The 17,585-nt window shown below is 43.4% G+C and overlaps 1 protein-coding gene across 27 annotated transcripts in view; it reads left to right on the forward strand.

Annotated features, from left to right (window-relative positions):
- The window catches only part of NEDD4L (NEDD4 like E3 ubiquitin protein ligase), a 429,120-nt gene that overhangs the window by 272,198 nt on the left and 139,337 nt on the right, over positions 1 to 17,585 (forward strand). For 13 of the 27 annotated variants that reach the window (XM_081562954.1, XM_081562953.1, XM_081562950.1 and 10 more), the window contains 2 exons: positions 2,596 to 2,634; positions 5,106 to 5,159. In XM_081562954.1, coding sequence (XP_081419080.1) covers positions 2,596 to 2,634; positions 5,106 to 5,159 — 93 coding nt within the window. Of the gene's footprint in view, positions 1 to 1,219; positions 1,500 to 2,595; positions 2,635 to 5,105; positions 5,160 to 9,009; positions 10,221 to 11,285; positions 11,470 to 17,585 lie in introns of those variants that run through there. The other 14 variants (XR_014074940.1, XM_081562937.1, XM_081562938.1 and 11 more) reach the window with 3 other exon arrangements.

Consider the following 17,585-nt stretch of genomic DNA (forward strand, 5'->3'; position numbering starts at 1 on the left):
CATGGACTCAGTAGCCCGCCAGGCTCCTCTGTCCATGGAGGTTCTCCAGGCAAGAACACTGGAGTGGGTTGCCATTTCCTCCTCCAGGGGAGCTTCCCGACCCAGGGATCGAGCCCGGGTCTCCTGTATCTCCTGGACTGGCAGATGGATTTTTTTACTATAAAAGCAGTATTCAAAGAAGCATTGTTAACAGTAGCAATTTTTTTCCCTGCAAAGAATAGAGCAAAACATGGATTTGTTCTTGTTGACTTGTTAGTTTATGAAAAGAAATTAAAAGCCATTTAAAATATATTTAATGAAATAGAGTGGCTTGTGGATTTGGTAGGAACAAAGGGAATGGTTTAACTTAGAACAGATATTACCAAAGGAAGCAAAATACTTGCTTAACCACATGAAAACAAATAAAAAATATTAACAATAAAACTAGACATGTATGTGTGTATGTTTGCTTCACTTTTCTAAATTTTACACACATGATCTCATTACATTTGTTTCCATAATTATACCTTAATTCATATCTCCATGTTTTTATATGCATCTATAAAATACATTAGAACATAGATTTATATCTATACTTTTATCTTAATTCATCTACTCCATGTTTTTATATGTATCTGTTAAATTATATATTTACCCCACATTTGGGCCATTTATTGAAGATGCATGTTTTCTACCAAAAGTACTGTTCTTATCTGTGCTTCAGTAGTATTTATGGATCTCCTTTATTTTTCCCTCCCCATCTGTGGGGTAAACAATGTAATACACCCTGTGATAAGCAATTCCTGGAGTATGCCAGGGCTTTTAAAAAATGGTAACTCTTCCTGCTATTGTGCAGACGCCCGGGGTCTGTTGCCAGGTCATTTTGTGAAAGGAAGAGACAGCAATCTAGCGTGTCTCCCACCTGGCATTCGGACTGGCTCTGAAAATCTGGAGAGTTTGGAGAGCAGGGGCCGGTATTTTGATGGGTGGGGAGGATTCCTGCGAAGGACGGAGGCCATTGTTCCCTGTTGGGCGCTGTCGCCGGGCGGGGGAGGCAGCCGGGGACCTGGTTGCCCACGGGACGCAGAAGGAGCGGAGAACCGGAGCCGCTATCCGGGGGCACCGAACCCTGTTTCCTTCCGAAGGGAGGGCCCCCTCCTCCGCCCCACGGGAGAGGGCTGCGCTGTGTGCCCGGCTCGGTTAGTATTTCTAGGTGGCGCGGGGTGTTGAAAAACCGTTTGCAGCATCCTCTGCTCCTCGTGGGCGGGTGCCCGGCGCTGCATGCGTTCTGTGGCCTCACCTAACCCGAGGCCGATGGAGTGGTCTGTGGTCTGCTCCTAACCCGACCTGTCCTCTGCCTCTCCCCCTCGGCGTCTCCCCGAAGCCGGTCTCCTGGCCTCCTGCAGCCCCCGCAGCCCCCGGGCTTGCAGCACCTCGCCTCTTCCTCCCTCCTGCTCGCGTTCACTCATTTCCATCCCAGGCTCTATCCGGAACTAGAAGCTGAAACCCTTTTATTTAGGGTTAGATTTCCCCCTTGAGCTGTGGGTGGGGAAATTGCTGATTCTTTTCTTTAATGCCAGTTCAGTGTTGTACACATCCTATGTTTTATTTTTTATGATGCTTTGTATTGTTATTATTTTGCTGTTTCTTGCACTAGATTTTAAAGAAAGATAGATGGATAAAGGCAAATATCATTCTAACTTAAAAATCTCTGTAGTCCTTGGTGAGGGGGTGATTTTTCAGTCTCATTTTTACATACAATTTTTGAGAGATGTGTTCATTTTAGAGCATAATGCTTGTCCAAATGCACAAACACATGTGTATATGTAGTCTTCCAGAGTATGTTTCATCTTAGTTTCAGAGGCTGTTTGGCAGTCTTATCTTTTATCAAAGCTGAGGACAAAAGTGTACTTTCCATGACCTTGTGAGATGTATGTTTATATGGATTGCTATGCAGATGGATGGATGGATGGATGGATGGATGGATGAGTGGGTGTAGATGGATAGAGAAGAGGATTGAAGTATAGAGGTAGGTGAATATTTTTAAACCTAATTATTTAGGAAGAAAGGGTTCACTTTTGGTTTATAACTGGCAGAGTTTTTGCATGTTATATAATCTGATCATCAATGTTGTTCTTTATAAAATAGTCTTTAGATTTCAGTATTTGTGTAAATAGTGAAGACTGTCACCCTTCTGCCACCTGCTTCATGATTCTCCGAAACAGATTTGTAGCAGGTTGAGGGAAGTGAACAAAGTCCATTTCTTCTTGATTGAATAGTTATAGCAATGTTAATTTCTTGAAGAATATCTTTAGTTTCATGGTGATGGCTCTTTGTAGGCCTCTGACATTATTCTTTCTGGTTGATGGCATGAAATTTATGGCTTCTTATCTGTGAATTGTCTGTTTCATAAATTCATCCCCTCCCCATCTAGTTTGGTATATAGAATAGTCTCAGATAACTGAAATGCTTCTTTAATTGCAGTTTTGAAAATCTCTTAGCTATGTTTTTAGTGAAAAAAAAAAAAGTTTAAGCAAATATGTGGCCTGCACTGTACCAATAACTGTTAACATTTCAAAGACTGTCAAAGAAATGACAAGATGATTTCTCTTCCAGACGCTGAACCCAAAGTGGAATGAAGAATTTTATTTTAGAGTAAGTTTTTCTTTTCTTGGGGTGGGGGGTCATAGTTGTTATTGATGACTAGATTGATATATTATCTCAATAGACTCACTGAGTTACAGCTATTAAATTTTTACTACGAAATTCCTTTTAAGATGAGAAAAGGTTGGGTAGCTTTCTAGTGTATCCCAAATTTTCAAAAACTATAACTAGTGGTAACAAAATCTGGACTTGTTTCATTTGGGGATCTTTGAGGGAATCAAAAAGAAAGTTATCCAAATGGCAAAGTTTAGCTTTCCTATGCAAATTTTTCTTTAAAAAATAAAGTAAAATTAAAACAGTAGCTTAATTGTTTCAGTGAAGTATAAGCTCAATAGAAGCAGCATGATTAAAAAGAAGCCTAAAATTTATTAATCATGTTCCAATTTGGAAAGAAAATTTTTACAATTCAGTTATTAAGTGTGAGCATATGTGTATAATATAAAACTACATCTGGAGTTTAAATATCACCAAATTAGGCAAAATTTCCTCAACCTTTTATATTTAATATCTGGAAGAGCTACATGTAGAAATGACTGAATTCTGTAAATTAATGGAAATTACTTTTCAGTGAGTTTATGTGGTCATTGCTTTTTTTTTTTGGTATTAAAATTTTGAAACTATTAAGCTGCCCAGTTATTTAATGGAAAATAGGGGTTTTTCTCTTCAAGGTGAATTAATTTTAATTGTCTGAATAGCTGTGTTATTAAAAAAACTACTCTACCTCCAGAAGTATTCTAGATAAGATCTTCTGATTGGTGTAGATTCCTAAAGCACAATATTACCATTAGACTGATGATAATGGTCCTGATCTCTTCCTTTCAGTCACAATAGTATTTTATATATTTTATATGCTCTGAACGTAGATCCCTGTATATGACATCCGTTTTCTATTATGTTCAGAGCTGAAATATGGCATTGATATTTGAATACTTGGTGAGATCCTATGTCTAGCGTCTGCTGAAACTGAGGGACACACAGGCTTGTACACGGTTTCACTACCAGATGTATTCTAAATTACTTTATGAAAGACTGAAACAGTAATGAGGGCAGATAGATGTTATTGGCCTGTAACTAACTCTCGGATACAGCTTTCCACTTGTAATACTCCAAACAACTTAGACTTCTTTCAGTTTGAGGGAAACAAAAATTAATTAAACACCTTGGCCACATTTCTATAAATTTTAGTACATTCAAGAATATTTTCAAGTTATATTAGCCCTAAAGATATGTAAACTTGATTTGGGGGGGGGGGTCATTTAAAAATTTCTTTGTCCCGTTCATTAAACAAATCTTTATTGAGTGTCTACTGCACGCCAGCCCCTGTCACGACGTGTGGACATACTGGTCCGCACTACCCACCCTCCCCCCACACACCTGCTTGCTCCATCCCCAGGTTAAGAGCAAGCCGAGGGCTCAGGAGCACAAGCCGCGTTCTCTGCACCATCAAGTGTTCCTCCATTTGCCTCTCTCTCATGAGCCAGCTGAGGCTTAGTGATGGGAGGCTGGGGTCCCAGCTCCAGCTCTGCCACTGACAGCCCTTCTGACCCTGGAGAAGCCATCTGAGGACCCACACTCCCCAGGGGCTCTGCTAGTGAGAGAGGGGTCCTTACTTAGGAAGGTTGGTTCCAAGATTTATGTACAGTGATGGAAATGAGAACACTTTGCACCTGACACTTGGGCCTGAAGGATGATTCCTGCTATTTCAGTGAGGTTTGGGGAAAGAGACAGAAAGAAGCAAAAAGACACTGAAATCCCGGGGGCTCTGACATTGACCCCGCCATTGCTGGGAGAGGGGCCGTATTTTATTTCTGTTTTCTCTAATGGCTCCAAGCGTGGGCTCAGGAGACGCTTGGGCCAGGCCTGGTGGAGCTCCTGGTTGCCCTGCATACTAGCTGTAGGCTCTTGGGCAAGTTACTTTACCCTCCTGGTAAGCTCTAGAGGTCTCAACTCCTCATTTGTAAAATTGGAGCAACGGTTGTATACAACATAGGGGTGCTTTGAGAATAAATGGGACCATGTGTTTTTGATATTTAATAAGGAGATAGTGCCTAAAATGCATGCACACAGTGGTAAATAGCTGCTTTTTACTATGTTCTTCATGATTTTTTATCGTTGCCTAAGAAATTTCCTCAGGCGTAGACCTTTATGAGGGTGCAGCCTTGGTGTACAGGCATGAGGGTGCCTTTTTAGGGGAGATTTAGGAACTGTTAAAAACTATTTAGAAGTGTCCTTTCTTATGTTAGAAAAGCAGCACTTAAAAGCATTTTCTTCTGATACGTCTAAATATCAGGCAAAGAATAATATAGAAGTCAGTAATAGAAAACTTAGTAGATGGAAGAGCAGGTTGTTTACATTGTATAATTGATATGAGTACTTTATAAAGTATTTTATTCTTTCAGTCCCTTATTTCATTCCTTGGAATTATTTCTGCCCATTTAAAACATTATTTCTGTCCCTTATAGGTAAACCCATCTAATCACAGACTCTTGTTTGAAGTATTTGATGAAAACAGACTGGTAAGTGGGTCCTAATTTTTAATTTTGGCTTCATTTTTTAAAAAAAACTGAATTTTTTAGAGCACCGTATTTTAGAAATCTATATTTATGTTGTACTTCTGTCAGTATACATGTCCCTCAAAAAAACCGTTTTTGTCCCATTACTAGCTTAATGTTCACAATGATCAAGGCCATTACTCATGTAAGTGACTCTGCCAGGGTTTTTATGTATAAGCCAGACTATGTGATTGTGACACGTTCAGTATTGCATCTCTTCGGGAAAACAAAAATCTAATAGTATACAGCAAAAAGGGAATATATTTAGCAGATAACATGAAGAGGTATTTTATAAGTGGTGCTTTCTCAGGGGAAATTCATAGAAAGTACCTTCAAAGAACGAGAGATATGCCTGAGGCATAAATTTGCTGCAAATAATGTTTTATATAGATTGATAGATAGGAAGCTGTATGTACACACATGTGCGCACACCTATGTAACTGATACAACTTAGATTTCATTTTAGAAATGGAATTTCAGAAGCAAATCTGGCTTAATGCACTTTGCCAAAATTAACTCCCTAGAATGTATGCACCAAGTACTCACAAGGCAAGGTTTGCAACTATGAAAATGAATGTTATCATGATACATACAAACTTTTAATGTGCTCTCAGAAGTCGTATTGAGTTGACCAGAAAGTTTGTTCAGGTTTCCCTGTACGATGTTATGGAAAAACCTGGACAAACTTTTTGGCGAACCTTATAAGTGAGTGTAGTTGTTCTACTCAAATCTGCATTTTGAGTTCCTGAACTCAGTGTCCCGAAACTTAATGTCCAGTCAGCCCTCAGTCTCCATGGGGGGCCTGGTACCATGACTCCTGCAGATACCGAAATCCAAAGCCCCTGAAGTCTCCAATATAAAATGGTGTAATATTTGCATATGACCTGAACACATTCTCCTGTATGCTTGAAATTCATCTCTAGATTACTTATGATAGCCAAATACAGTGTAAATACTATGTAAATAGTTGCCTGTATGAGGCAAATTCAAGTTTTACTTTTTGGAACTTGCTAGAATTACCCCCTTTCCCCAATATTTTTGATTCATGGTTGGTTGGATCCATGAATGTAGAACATAGATATGGAGGTTTAACCATATATTATTTGCTTAAAATAAACATCCTAAGGAACCCTTCTTTCTACAGAATTCAACTGGAACTACTTGAATAGCTTGAGTTTAATAGAATATTTGATATGAAGGAGACTTGTAATATCTCATTTAATGTCCTGTCCTTGCAAATGAGAGAACTGAGGTCTAGAGCCCTTATGTAATTATAACTGCTAGTCTCTTGAGTCTCGGGCCAGTGCTGGTGAATTTGTTGTTGTTTAGTCGCTAAGTCGTGTGCATCTCTTTTGCGACCTCATGGACTGTAGCCCACTAGGCTCTTCTGTCCCCAGGATTTCTCGGGCAAGAGTACTGGAGTGGGTTACCATTTCCTTCTCCAGGGGATCTTCTCAACCCAGGTATCAAACCCACATCTCCTACATTGGCAGGTGGAATCTCTACCACTGAGCCGCCAGGGAAGCCAGTGGTGGAGAATAGCCAAGCTTTAACCCTTAGAATGGAACTCGGGAGTATATTTGATCTCCTATGCCTGGTATTACTCTCCAAATTAGAAAATCAACAGATGTTGGCCCACCAATCCTAATAGAGCTTTTTCTATTAAAATACGTAGATTTTCAGTGGCTTTGCATCAAACTTGACATTTTATACCTTAGGGGTGATACTTAGTAGTACTGAATGGCTAAATCACTTTCGCTCTGTATATGAAGTTGCTTTCTTATTAAATCCAGTGAGAAATTCTGCTTGAGAGCACAGTTCTTGGCACTGCACCTCTTATCCAGCAAACACTGAATGCTGCACTTTCAGTGAGCAACAGTAAGTCCCTGGAGATATACATGGAGCCATGGACTACTTCTTACTTTCTTATTTGTTGAGTATAATAACACTTGAAGGTGAAGAAAGGGTCAACACTGAGGAAAAATTGCCTCCTGTCAGATGGGTTTTAACTCATTATTTTTCTTCTATTAAAAGAAATACACTGTAAATCTTTTTTTTTTGTTTTCCATTCCCATTATCTAAAAGAATGACTGTGGAGATGGCCTTGCCATGAGCCCTAAACCATAGTTTCAAGCCAAAAAGGGCTTTGAATGAATGCCAAGCTCTAAGAAATCCCAACACAAACTTGATCTGAAAGATTGTATTTTATGTACCTAGCTTTGCCCCAGGCCATCTGCAGTGTTGTCGCTGTGCCGTGAATGCTGCTGCTGGTGGTTTTTTCTTTGTGGGCCATTAATCCAGCTAAGACAATACGTGACTGTAGTGGTGCTTGGCAGTTTTCATGTTAAACAAACTGGCTTCCATTTCTCTCATAGAGATCATTTTTAGCATTTAAAACCCATGCCTTTAGAAAACAGGTTTGAATGTATGTAAACACAGGGTTAATCCTCCACACCCTGGACTCCAGAGCTGTTGACAGAGTCATGCCTTGTGGGTTTTAAAATAAACTTTTTGTCACTCTTTGCAGCGTGGTATTCCTCCTTTGCCCCCCATCATATTTTTTTTTTTATTCCCTCCTAAATAAACCTCTTTTTTTAAAATAACTGATGTTTCTGGCTCACAGAAAAGAGTATGTTTAAAACACATAGAATATATCCAAATTAACTACAGGTCCGATGACAGTTTTTTGAACATGGACTTTCACTTTTATTACTTAGGTCTTTTCTGGCCCTTCAAAAGTAACAAGATTCTCTTGTTTGTAACCCAGCTGGGGTGATACTGCTGACTTCTTACTGGAAAACAGTCAGCTCCAGGCAGCCTTTTTTTCTGCCTGGTATTTAAGTTAATTTATTACAAAAGCCACAAGCAACATGCTTCTTCAACTATCTCCTCCCCCACCCCCCCACCCCCGCCATCTTTTTTTGAGTGGGGGGATGGTGTTTTTTTCTCCTGTCTGGCATACAGGGGGGAATGTTTTCTCCAGCTGGGTTCCTTTCCTCTGGCACTGCGGTATCTGAGAATCATATTATGTGTGAGATTGTGTCCCTCGCCCTCCCCATCTTTCAAATAAAAACCATGTCGTGGTAGCCAGAGGCAGACCCCAACTGGCAGTAAGTTGTTCGCCCCCCTCCCTCCACCCAGCTATTTTGTTACTTGTAGATCATGGTCTAATTATTTAGTGTTAAAGGGACACGCATTCTGTGGGGTGTGTAATCGTATTTATAGTACGTTTTATTAGTTTGCATTCCATCGTGGTAGTGTGGTGATATCATATGTAAGAGGGGCACATAACATCCGATTGCTCCTGAAAGGGTTTCCCTGCAGCCCCTGCAGTTTCACTTGTCACTGTCGGGTTCGACGGAAAGGGGGGCTCCTCTGTGTGCTTCTGCCTCGGGTGCCAGTTCTCTCGCATCGGTGAGACAGCGCCCGGGTGCCCAGCTCGGTTTGGAAAGAACTGTCCGGTGAGCGCGCTGCGCTGAGATTTATAGCCGCATGGTTCGGGCTGCGTTTGCTGCCTTAGTCAGCTGTGAGAGCTCCCTGCTGGGGCCACTCCTGTCTGATGGAAAAGCAGCAGCTGGGAAGGTGCTGTTTCAGGCTCTTGCTGTTTTAAAAAAAAAAAAAAATGAGAGCGAGAGGGGGAAGAAAACTCCAGTAAGTCCAGAAGCTGGCATTGGAGGGGGAGACCGCGGTCATGTGGTTCCGGCCACCCTACCCTCTGTCACAGTGCGGGTGAGAGCTTTCTGCTCTTATCCAATCATGCCTGGAATGCCGCTTGCCACTTGGGTTATTTCTGCTATCTACCGCCCTTGGTGCCGCAGTGCTCACGCTTTGGCAGATGGAACGCTTTTCCTTGGAGTTCGTGTCTTTGGGGTTTGACTGCTGGCAGCGCCGGGCCTGTTGTTGCCGCTCGCCCCGTCCCTCCCTGGCCCTCTGGGCACCATGGCCCATCGGCTTCGGTTTCATTTTGGCTCCTGCCGCAGCAACACAGCCCCCGAGTCGGAGATCCTAGACCAGGAGGGAGAAGACGACTTTTTCATGGCATTCCACACTCTCCCGCGGCGGAGCGGCGCGGTCGCGCTGGCCCCGAGCGGAGCGCAGGACGCGGGCCTGCGGGGAGGCGTGGGCGCGCTCAAGCGCAGCACGTCCATGTTCATCCCGCAGCTGCTGGGCCCAGTGGATGCGCGGCCCACGCGGAGCTCATCCGTGCAGATCTCGCTGCAGCGCAAGGCGGCCGACGGCGCCCCCGACGACGGCGACGCGGGCACGGAGCCGCTGGGGGAGCCCCCCGAGGCCAAGAGCCTCGACGATGGCGGCGGTGACGGCTCCCCTCCCGGGGCGCCCAGGACTCCGGGCCCGCAGCTCAACGGCACGTGCGGCCGCCGCCGAGCGCCGGGCCCCGACGGCCGCGAGGAGGCCGAGCCGCCGGCCGTGCGTGTCCAGCACCGCGCGTCCAGCGCCGACGTGCGCCCGGCGAGGCTGACGCCCTCCGGGTCCGAGGGCCAGGGTGGCCCCGCGGCGGCGGCGGCGCCGGAGCCCAGGCGCTGGTCCCTGCAGCACGTTCCAGACGCTTCTGGAAGCTCCGGGAAGCGCTGCTTTGTCTTCCAGCTGCAGCAGCCGCCAGCCGGTGGCGGCGGGCCCGCGCCGGGCGGCGACTTCAACTTCGGCTTCACCGGCACCAAGGGGGACAGGTTGGTGAGGTATCCCCGCATCCGGCTGGAGAGGAGCAGCTCGTACCCCACGCAGCCCCGGGCCGAGCGCGGGAGTCCCACGGAGGAGCGCGGTCACCCGGACCCGGAGGCGCCGCCGCGGGGCCGCAGGGTGGCTCCCGACGCCCACAGGACCGACGTGGCGGCCGAGAGGACGCCGCAGGGCCAGGGCTGCACGTTTAAGATCAGGCAGGATCAAAACGCGGGGCAGCAGCACTTCAGAATCCTCGTGACTCGGGGGCCCGAGGAAGCCCCCCAGAGTCCCGAGGAAGACGCCGCCGCCGCCGCCGGCCCGGCTTCCACGGGAGCCGGTGCCCCGGTAAGTGAGCCTGCGACGCCCGCCGTGTGTACGCAGTAGAAAGGGGCCGAGTCTAGCCCAGCAGGCTTATTCTGCAGCGGAATTAAAATAAACAACATCCTCCTCCCTTCTGGGACTTTCCCTGCTTCGGGCCAGAGTAACTTAGTGTGTTTGGCCGGGTTCTGGGTCCACGATTTGTGGTCCCGCCTTTGGTAGAAGTCCATGAAACTAGTTAGCCGTTTTTAGAAAATATCGTAGCCTTAGGTCTTCAAAGTCCCATAACTCTGTTTTGAAAAATCCGGACAACCCTTCCCCCTTGTTTCCCTCCCTTCTCAATAAAAGAGTTTTGAAGATGTCATCACTTTTTCAGTTAATGTGCAGTGCCCCAGCGTGCTGACATTGGAAATGCGTTAAAAAGCTGCTTGCAGATACAGGCTGTGACAGCGCTCGCGTTTAAAAAATAATCCGTTCTAATCCAGGTGAGAGAATCTCAGGTTAAACTTGTCTGGTTTCTTCATAATTAAGCATGTGTCAGGTTGGACCCGTTCTTCCTTGTGGCCTTTTAGCTGTACAGGGCTGGCCCTGGTTGTATAATGTATCGTCTTTGTGGGTTTGTTTTTTGGTGTTTTTTTGGTCCCATTAAGTAATAGTGAACAAAGGTAGCCACAGTTGTGGGACGGGAGGAAATATGTTTTTGAAGCAGATTGGCCTGTGGGGCCAAGGCAAGGCGAAACTGATTGGGGACTTGTTAATGGTCAGATTGCACACCCCTGCAATTTAACACTGTCCACTTGAGTGTCTAAGCTGGGCTGCTGTATATACAATAGTTAAGTGCCCAGTCTCCAGCTGTGGAAACAGAAGCCCAACAGATTTTGGCCTTCATTGCTCCTGTGTTCTTGCTCTCTCCCTTTCAGTGAAATGGAGTACAGACAGACAGCTGCTGAGTCCACCAGGCAAATGATGACTCGGCAGCTTTCACAGTTTGTCCTGGGATGCAAAGTTTCATCAGTTAGCTTTCTTTTACTACTAATCACTAGCCACGTGCTTTCTTGTTTTTCAAAGGACAGGCTCCTTGTGTTCTGAATCGGGGTGGTTTTCCTTGAATCTCCCCTGACTGCTGGGTTTCAGGATACGGCAGTGAAATGTCTAGGAGACTTGGTGTTTGGTTTCAGTTGTGAATTGCAACTTTTGAAAGTGAGTGACCGAGTTTGGCTGTGGAACCGAATCATCTTTTATTATTTTGTGTCGAGAAATATTTTCGGCTGTATGAGTAAGTTTTATCACTGATCCATTGTTGGCTTTCACCATTTTGAAGGCGTAAATCACGTGTTAAATGTCAATATATTTTTCTTGTTAATATAACTTTATAACTGTTAATGTAACTGTTTCTTCTTCTTTTCCCTTTTATACACCCTGTTCTTGTATTATCTCTAGCCCTTTCATCAGGAAATACTTTATTTTTGGTCTGAACCAATACCGTTTTTATACAGTGGTACAGATTTCAACAAAATTCTGATAATAGCATCTAACCTTCAGCCCGAGAAAGTACCATCTCAACAGGTGTAGACTTCTTTGGGCAGCGTATTTTCGTGCTGAATTTCGACCACCTACCACGTGAATATTGACAACGTGCATATCCTAAGTTTTGACAACTTATCAGACATTTAAATCATTTTGCAGTTAGGTGTTGAGGACAAATGGATTTTTATAATTACAGTCTCATTTGGCTTGACGTTTCTCCCGGGATTAAAAAAAAAAAAGTGGAACATACCAAACATTGTGTGTCATTTACAGGCAAGGGCCATTCTAACTTTGAAGGGCTGTTAGAGTGGAAAATAAAATGTCTTCACATTTGGAAATGTAAGTTCTAGAATAAAGAGCTTTTTGTGGAAAGTAAGTTCCATCTAGAGCATAGTAGTTTTTATTTTCAAATTTGTATTTTTGTACACTTCTATAAATTTGTGAAGGGTTGGTAGGAAGCTGGCTTTTTCTTTTAAGCGAAAACTTGCTTCTTCAAGAAGCAAAAACAAAACTTGTCTCATAACAAAACTGTCTGCTCCATTCAACACTTTGTACGTGTTTCAAACGGGCAGGGGTGTTAAGTGCAGGCAGCAGCTGCCATGGCCTTATTTATCTTGAGGGAAAACATTCACTTGGGCGTCTACAGTCTGGCCGCCACCAAGCTCTTTTGACGTTTCAAATATCTGCTGCTTTGGACAGAAGGGCATTTCATTATTAGTTTACATGAAAAATCGATTACAGTCAGGTCTTTTGAATGATGTCAAAAATCTTTCTTGATGGGGAAAACCTTTCAAGCTGCCTTTTGCGAATGTGCTCAGATGTCACGATCCATGCCATAGACCTTATTACAAGGCTATTTTGTTGAGAACTTTGTTCTGTGCCTCCCAGACATCCTGTCATGACTGTCACGAATAAATTTAAAATGCAACATGACTGTAAAAAAAAAAAAAAATGCTAATCAGATTCCAGGGACCTCTTGTGATCCTTGATTTTTTTTTCTACCCAGTCTGTGAAGTAAGACAGAATTGATTTTTTAGAGTTGTCAGTTACAATGTTACAATATTTCAAAATGCTTATAACTTATCAGTTTACTTTGTGGCATTTTAATGGTTATTTAATGAGTAATTTAGTTATTTTCTTAGATTAGTGTTTTGGGTTCCTTGGTTGGCTCAAGCTTCTTAACTGCATAATAGTGACTCTGAGGAAGAGGGATCCTGTTTACCAGGGCTGTCTGTGCCCTTTCACGATGCTTTCGTGCCATAGTAACTGCTCGGCTCTGCATCTTACAAGTTTTAGGAGCTGGTTTTCTAATCCCAGTAATAATGTCATTAAGGGTTTAAAGTCCACTGTGTATATAACATTACACTGGGTCCTTGGAAGGTTTCTGGGACTGTTGCTTGCTGACACAGAATTCATAGTGTAAACAGAGATCAAAGGGCCAGGGGGCGGGGGCAGAACACTTATTCTGACACCCACTCCATCTGCTACAGGGAAAGGGTGTTCTTTCTTTACTTCTTCCTAGGTTCTCTGAATTTCCCCCTGTGCCCTTCCCATGGGTACACATGTCACAGAAGCGGCGTGGTAATCTTCTGTGATTCACAATTCATTTTACTGAACCACAGAGGAATACCCAAGCTATTTTTGTTTGGGGAGAATTTTAGTTTAAATCTCTTTTAGACAGGGTGATTTGACTCTGCAGAACATTTTTGACATTAGTATTAGTTGGTGTCTCCTTTTTACCTTAAAAAATTAATTCTAGGAAAATATGTACAAGCATTAGTCCTTCCGTCGTGTCTGACTCTTTGCGACCCCGCGGACTGTAGCCTGCCAGGCTCCTTTGTCCATGGAATTCTTCAGGCAAGAATACTGGAGTGGGTAGCCATTCCCTTCTCCAGGGGATCTTCCCAACCCAGAGATCAAACCTGGGCCTCCTGCATTGCAGGCAGATTCTTTATTTAAAAGCACCACCACCACGATGTAGTGGATTAAAAAAAAGCTGGTAGTCCTTTCACTGACTTGGTCTGTGATCGGATTCTGTGAACTCTTCTTCTCAGCTGTCTCTCTCAACATGGTTGTATACAAGCGTGTTCCAATATTATGTAACTTGAAATTTCACCTTAGAAGGATTAGTGAAAAGTGTAGGTGATAATATCGTAGGTGTGTACACACAGAAATACAAAGGGCTTGTGGGTGATAACTCACATGTCTGTAGCACTTCACAATTTGATGAGTGCCGGCCTTTATTTCACTTAATATAACCATCTGACTCTCTCGCTCAGCTTTTCCAACCATCACGTGAAATAGTGTTATTTCACTGTTTCCAGTGAAGGTATGTGATACTGTCATTAGGTGTGATAGCTAATGACACACACCTGATGACAGTATCACATTCTGTCATTTTTTGTATCTGTGTAGAATGGGGATTTTAAAAATATGTCTATATCTTTACACATAAAAAAACCTGTGTAGCAGCTCAGTGCTTTCTGTGATGTGATGTTTTAATGCTGAAGATTTTGGAGATGGCAGCTTCGTTGGGTGCCTTGGAGCACCGGGCTCTGCAGATTCCTGACATGTCCTAGGAAGTGAGACTCCCTCTCTGATCGTTCTCCCTTGTCAGTGAAAAAGGAGGCTAAAAACATCCAACTTGTGGGTTTATGGTGAGGTTTCAATGAGGTGTTGTGTCGGTCTTTTCCTTTGTTACCCACGTCTCTGTAACGTACAAATTGTCCCCCAAGGGAGGTAATTTGGTTGCTGTGAACAGTTGTTTTTTGATCACAGGGCGTTAGACACAGGGCCACAGAAATTTAAGGAATACCTGGAATTGTTTACTTTAGTAACTGGCTTTGATCGCCTGTGTCCTGTTATCTCAGCCTTCCCGAGTGTTTGCGCCTCAGATAATCAGCATCACAGGGGCCTTAACGGTGCCCTGCGATGATCCAGGCCTTGAAAAGACTTGAGTTCGTCTGTGAGCTCTGCCTCACACAAAAGGACCTTTAATTCTGTTTGCGCGATTGAATTTTGAAACTTAAACGTAGTTATATCCGCTGGCATTTCAGACATGTTATTGGTTTGCCATGTCATTTTGGATATATATATATGTATATATATATTTTAAACCAGGCCATGTTTCCAGTTGTTTGTCTTTCCTTCTTATTGGCTGTGGCTTTTGAGCAGGAGTCTAACGTCATCTGTACCAAATTTCCACGGCGTGTGGTTTAGAAATGAGGGCAGTGTTTGGGAAGAGGCCTTCGGGACGCTCTGCCTTTAAGAGGCTTTTCATAAAGGCTGCAGGTGCTTCTCTTGGCGAAGCTTGGAGGCAGAGCTCTTCAGCATTGAACTAAAACTACTATTTTATAATATGTGCTAGTAAGAAAACTGTTATCTCTACACAAAAGTTCACAAGACCAGAAGACATTTACTCCATGTAAGAATTGCCTTAAATTTAATCAACGTTAGGTGTCTCTGTATAGTTGATATTTTAAAATTAATTGAGGCTAATCTAAATAGTTACTTCCCTATAGCTCAGATGGTAAAGATTCTGAATAGGAGTCTGTGCAATTTGATCAAGCATTTTTTTAAAATAAAATTAATCAACGGCTTTACTGCTGAGATGGATCAATGCCCTAAATACATTGACCTTTTTTAACTCCAAGACATTTGCAAAAAAATGAGGAAAAAGCAGGAATTCATAGAAGGTGTTGAAACGGTTACTTGAATGCTTGAATACCACATATCTAAGTTTCCATTCTGAATGCCAAAAGAAGCTCAGGAAACCCACTCCACAATTGGCTGGTGATTATTGAGAGGTGTGGTGTCCTAGTCCCCTTGGTTTGTACCAGGCAGCGTGATATTCCATGTCGTCCACAAGAGAGGAGACCAGTCTACCCGCGACGTACAGCCAGCTCCGGTTTAAGGCAGAAAAGGCCTGAGAGGACAGAGTGTTGAAAATATGAGCTAAAATGTGTTGTTTAGGAGCTTGATGATTTTTTTTCTGGGCAGATGGAGATGGTGGAAAGATTTTTAGAAATAATCTCGACACTGTGCATCACAGATGCATGATGTTTCCAATGGATTTTCCTTTTTAAAATCTCGTTTGTTTACTTATTTACTTCTTTTGCTATAGCTTCCTTGGGCAAGAGGGAATAGCAGTGAAATAGTGGGCTGCGTGGGTGGGCCTGAATGAAATGGTCAGTGTCCTGCCTGTTTTGTGCTGTGTCCTGAATGGACACCTCAGGGGTCTCCAGGCATTACCACGTCTTAACAGGAAGTGTAATCTTCAGGATGGAGAATGAAGTAGATTGAATTTCACGAAGCCTGCTTTTTATACCCTGATCGTTTTAGAACCAAGGGCTGTTCTGACACTTTGGACTAGACTGCTTCATGGGAAGGGAAAGGTCATGGAAGGATCATCAATTGAGTTGAAAGGAACCCTGCTTTCTCTGGCTTGACTTGTTGTGGCCACGCTTGTGGTTTAGTCGCTAAGCCTTAACCGACTCTTGTGACCCCAGGGACTGTAGCCCGCCAGGCTCCTCTCTCCATGGGATTCCCCAGGCAAGAATACTGGAGTGGGTTGCCATTTCCTTTTCCAGGGGACCTTCCAGACCCAGGAACTGAACTCGGGTCTCCTGCATTGCAGGCAGATTCTTTACTGACTGGACTATAAGGGAAGCCCCCTGTGGACACACTGAGTGTTCAGATGCTTGGTTTTGGTTCCTTTAGGAACTATCTGTTCTTTGAAACAACTTGTTTATTTTAGTACTGAGTATTATGACCTATACGTGGTAAGCAGAAAGTGAAGAAGTCCCTCCAGGGAGGAAGAGACCAGCGTTTCCCCGGGCGAATTTGCCTTTCAGAATTTACATAGCCTTCTTTTGGGACTTCATTTTTATACATCAGGGTAAGTTAGGTGGCATTTACATCTCTCATCTAATAACTCTGAGGAATCTGCTTTTAATCCATGATCTTTTGTTGCTTACCTTTTTCTGGGAGGTTCAGACAGGGTAGGGATGTCATTAAGTATGTGAGGATTCAAATAGTTTGATAGATGTATAGTTTTTCAGTCTTACTCTCTGTGGGATAATCCAAAACTGACAAACTTTTAAAATATATTTAATGACCCACATATGTCATAACTCATCCAGTTCCTTGAGTGACTTTTTAAAGCTTCATTATCATACTTGTTCAGGTTTTTTTTTTTTTTTTTCCATTTTCTTTTAAAATACCCGGCTAGGTATTTGACTCTTCAAGGAGGACAGAAAAGCTGCTGTGGTTCAATTGTTTAAAAACTGAGCTGAGTAGGAAAGTCAAGGTGGAGTAAAAAATTTGAAACACGTGTACTAAGCTCCAGCCAAAGAACCTAGGGCTTCTTCAAAGCAGAGAGGTTTTCAGGCTAGACGGTCCGTTGTGGGACCCTTCACTTTCCTAAGGAGTTGGGCTGGGTTGAACACTGCACACTAACGACCTAGTTCTGGATTCTTCATAGTACAGTTCTCACGAGTAAAAGCACCATAAGCTTAGTGTCTCTTCAGTGTGTACTTAGTGATTATGCTTTTCCACTTGAAAAAAGAGATACTAAATAGTAGTATAACTTTAAACATTTTAATGTAATCTCAGTATTTAAGTTTGTTAACCTCTTGTCTCAAACGGTAGAGAATCTGCCTGCAATGCAGGGGACCCGGCTTCAATCCCTGGGTCAGAAAGATCCCCTGGAGAAGGACATGGCAACCCACTCCAGTATTCTTGCCTGGAGAATTCTGCGGACAGAGGAGCCTAGTGGGCTACAGTCCACAGGGTCCCAAAGAGTCAGACACAACTGAGTGGTGTCTGTGGGGCTGGCAGAATAGGTCTGTGGAAGGCAGGTAGGTA

This window comes from Giraffa tippelskirchi, chromosome 14 (assembly GCF_054371585.1).
Source record: "Giraffa tippelskirchi isolate mGirTip1 chromosome 14, T2T-mGirTip1v1.2.pri, whole genome shotgun sequence".
In the NCBI taxonomy this organism is placed as follows: Eukaryota; Metazoa; Chordata; class Mammalia; order Artiodactyla; family Giraffidae; genus Giraffa; species Giraffa tippelskirchi.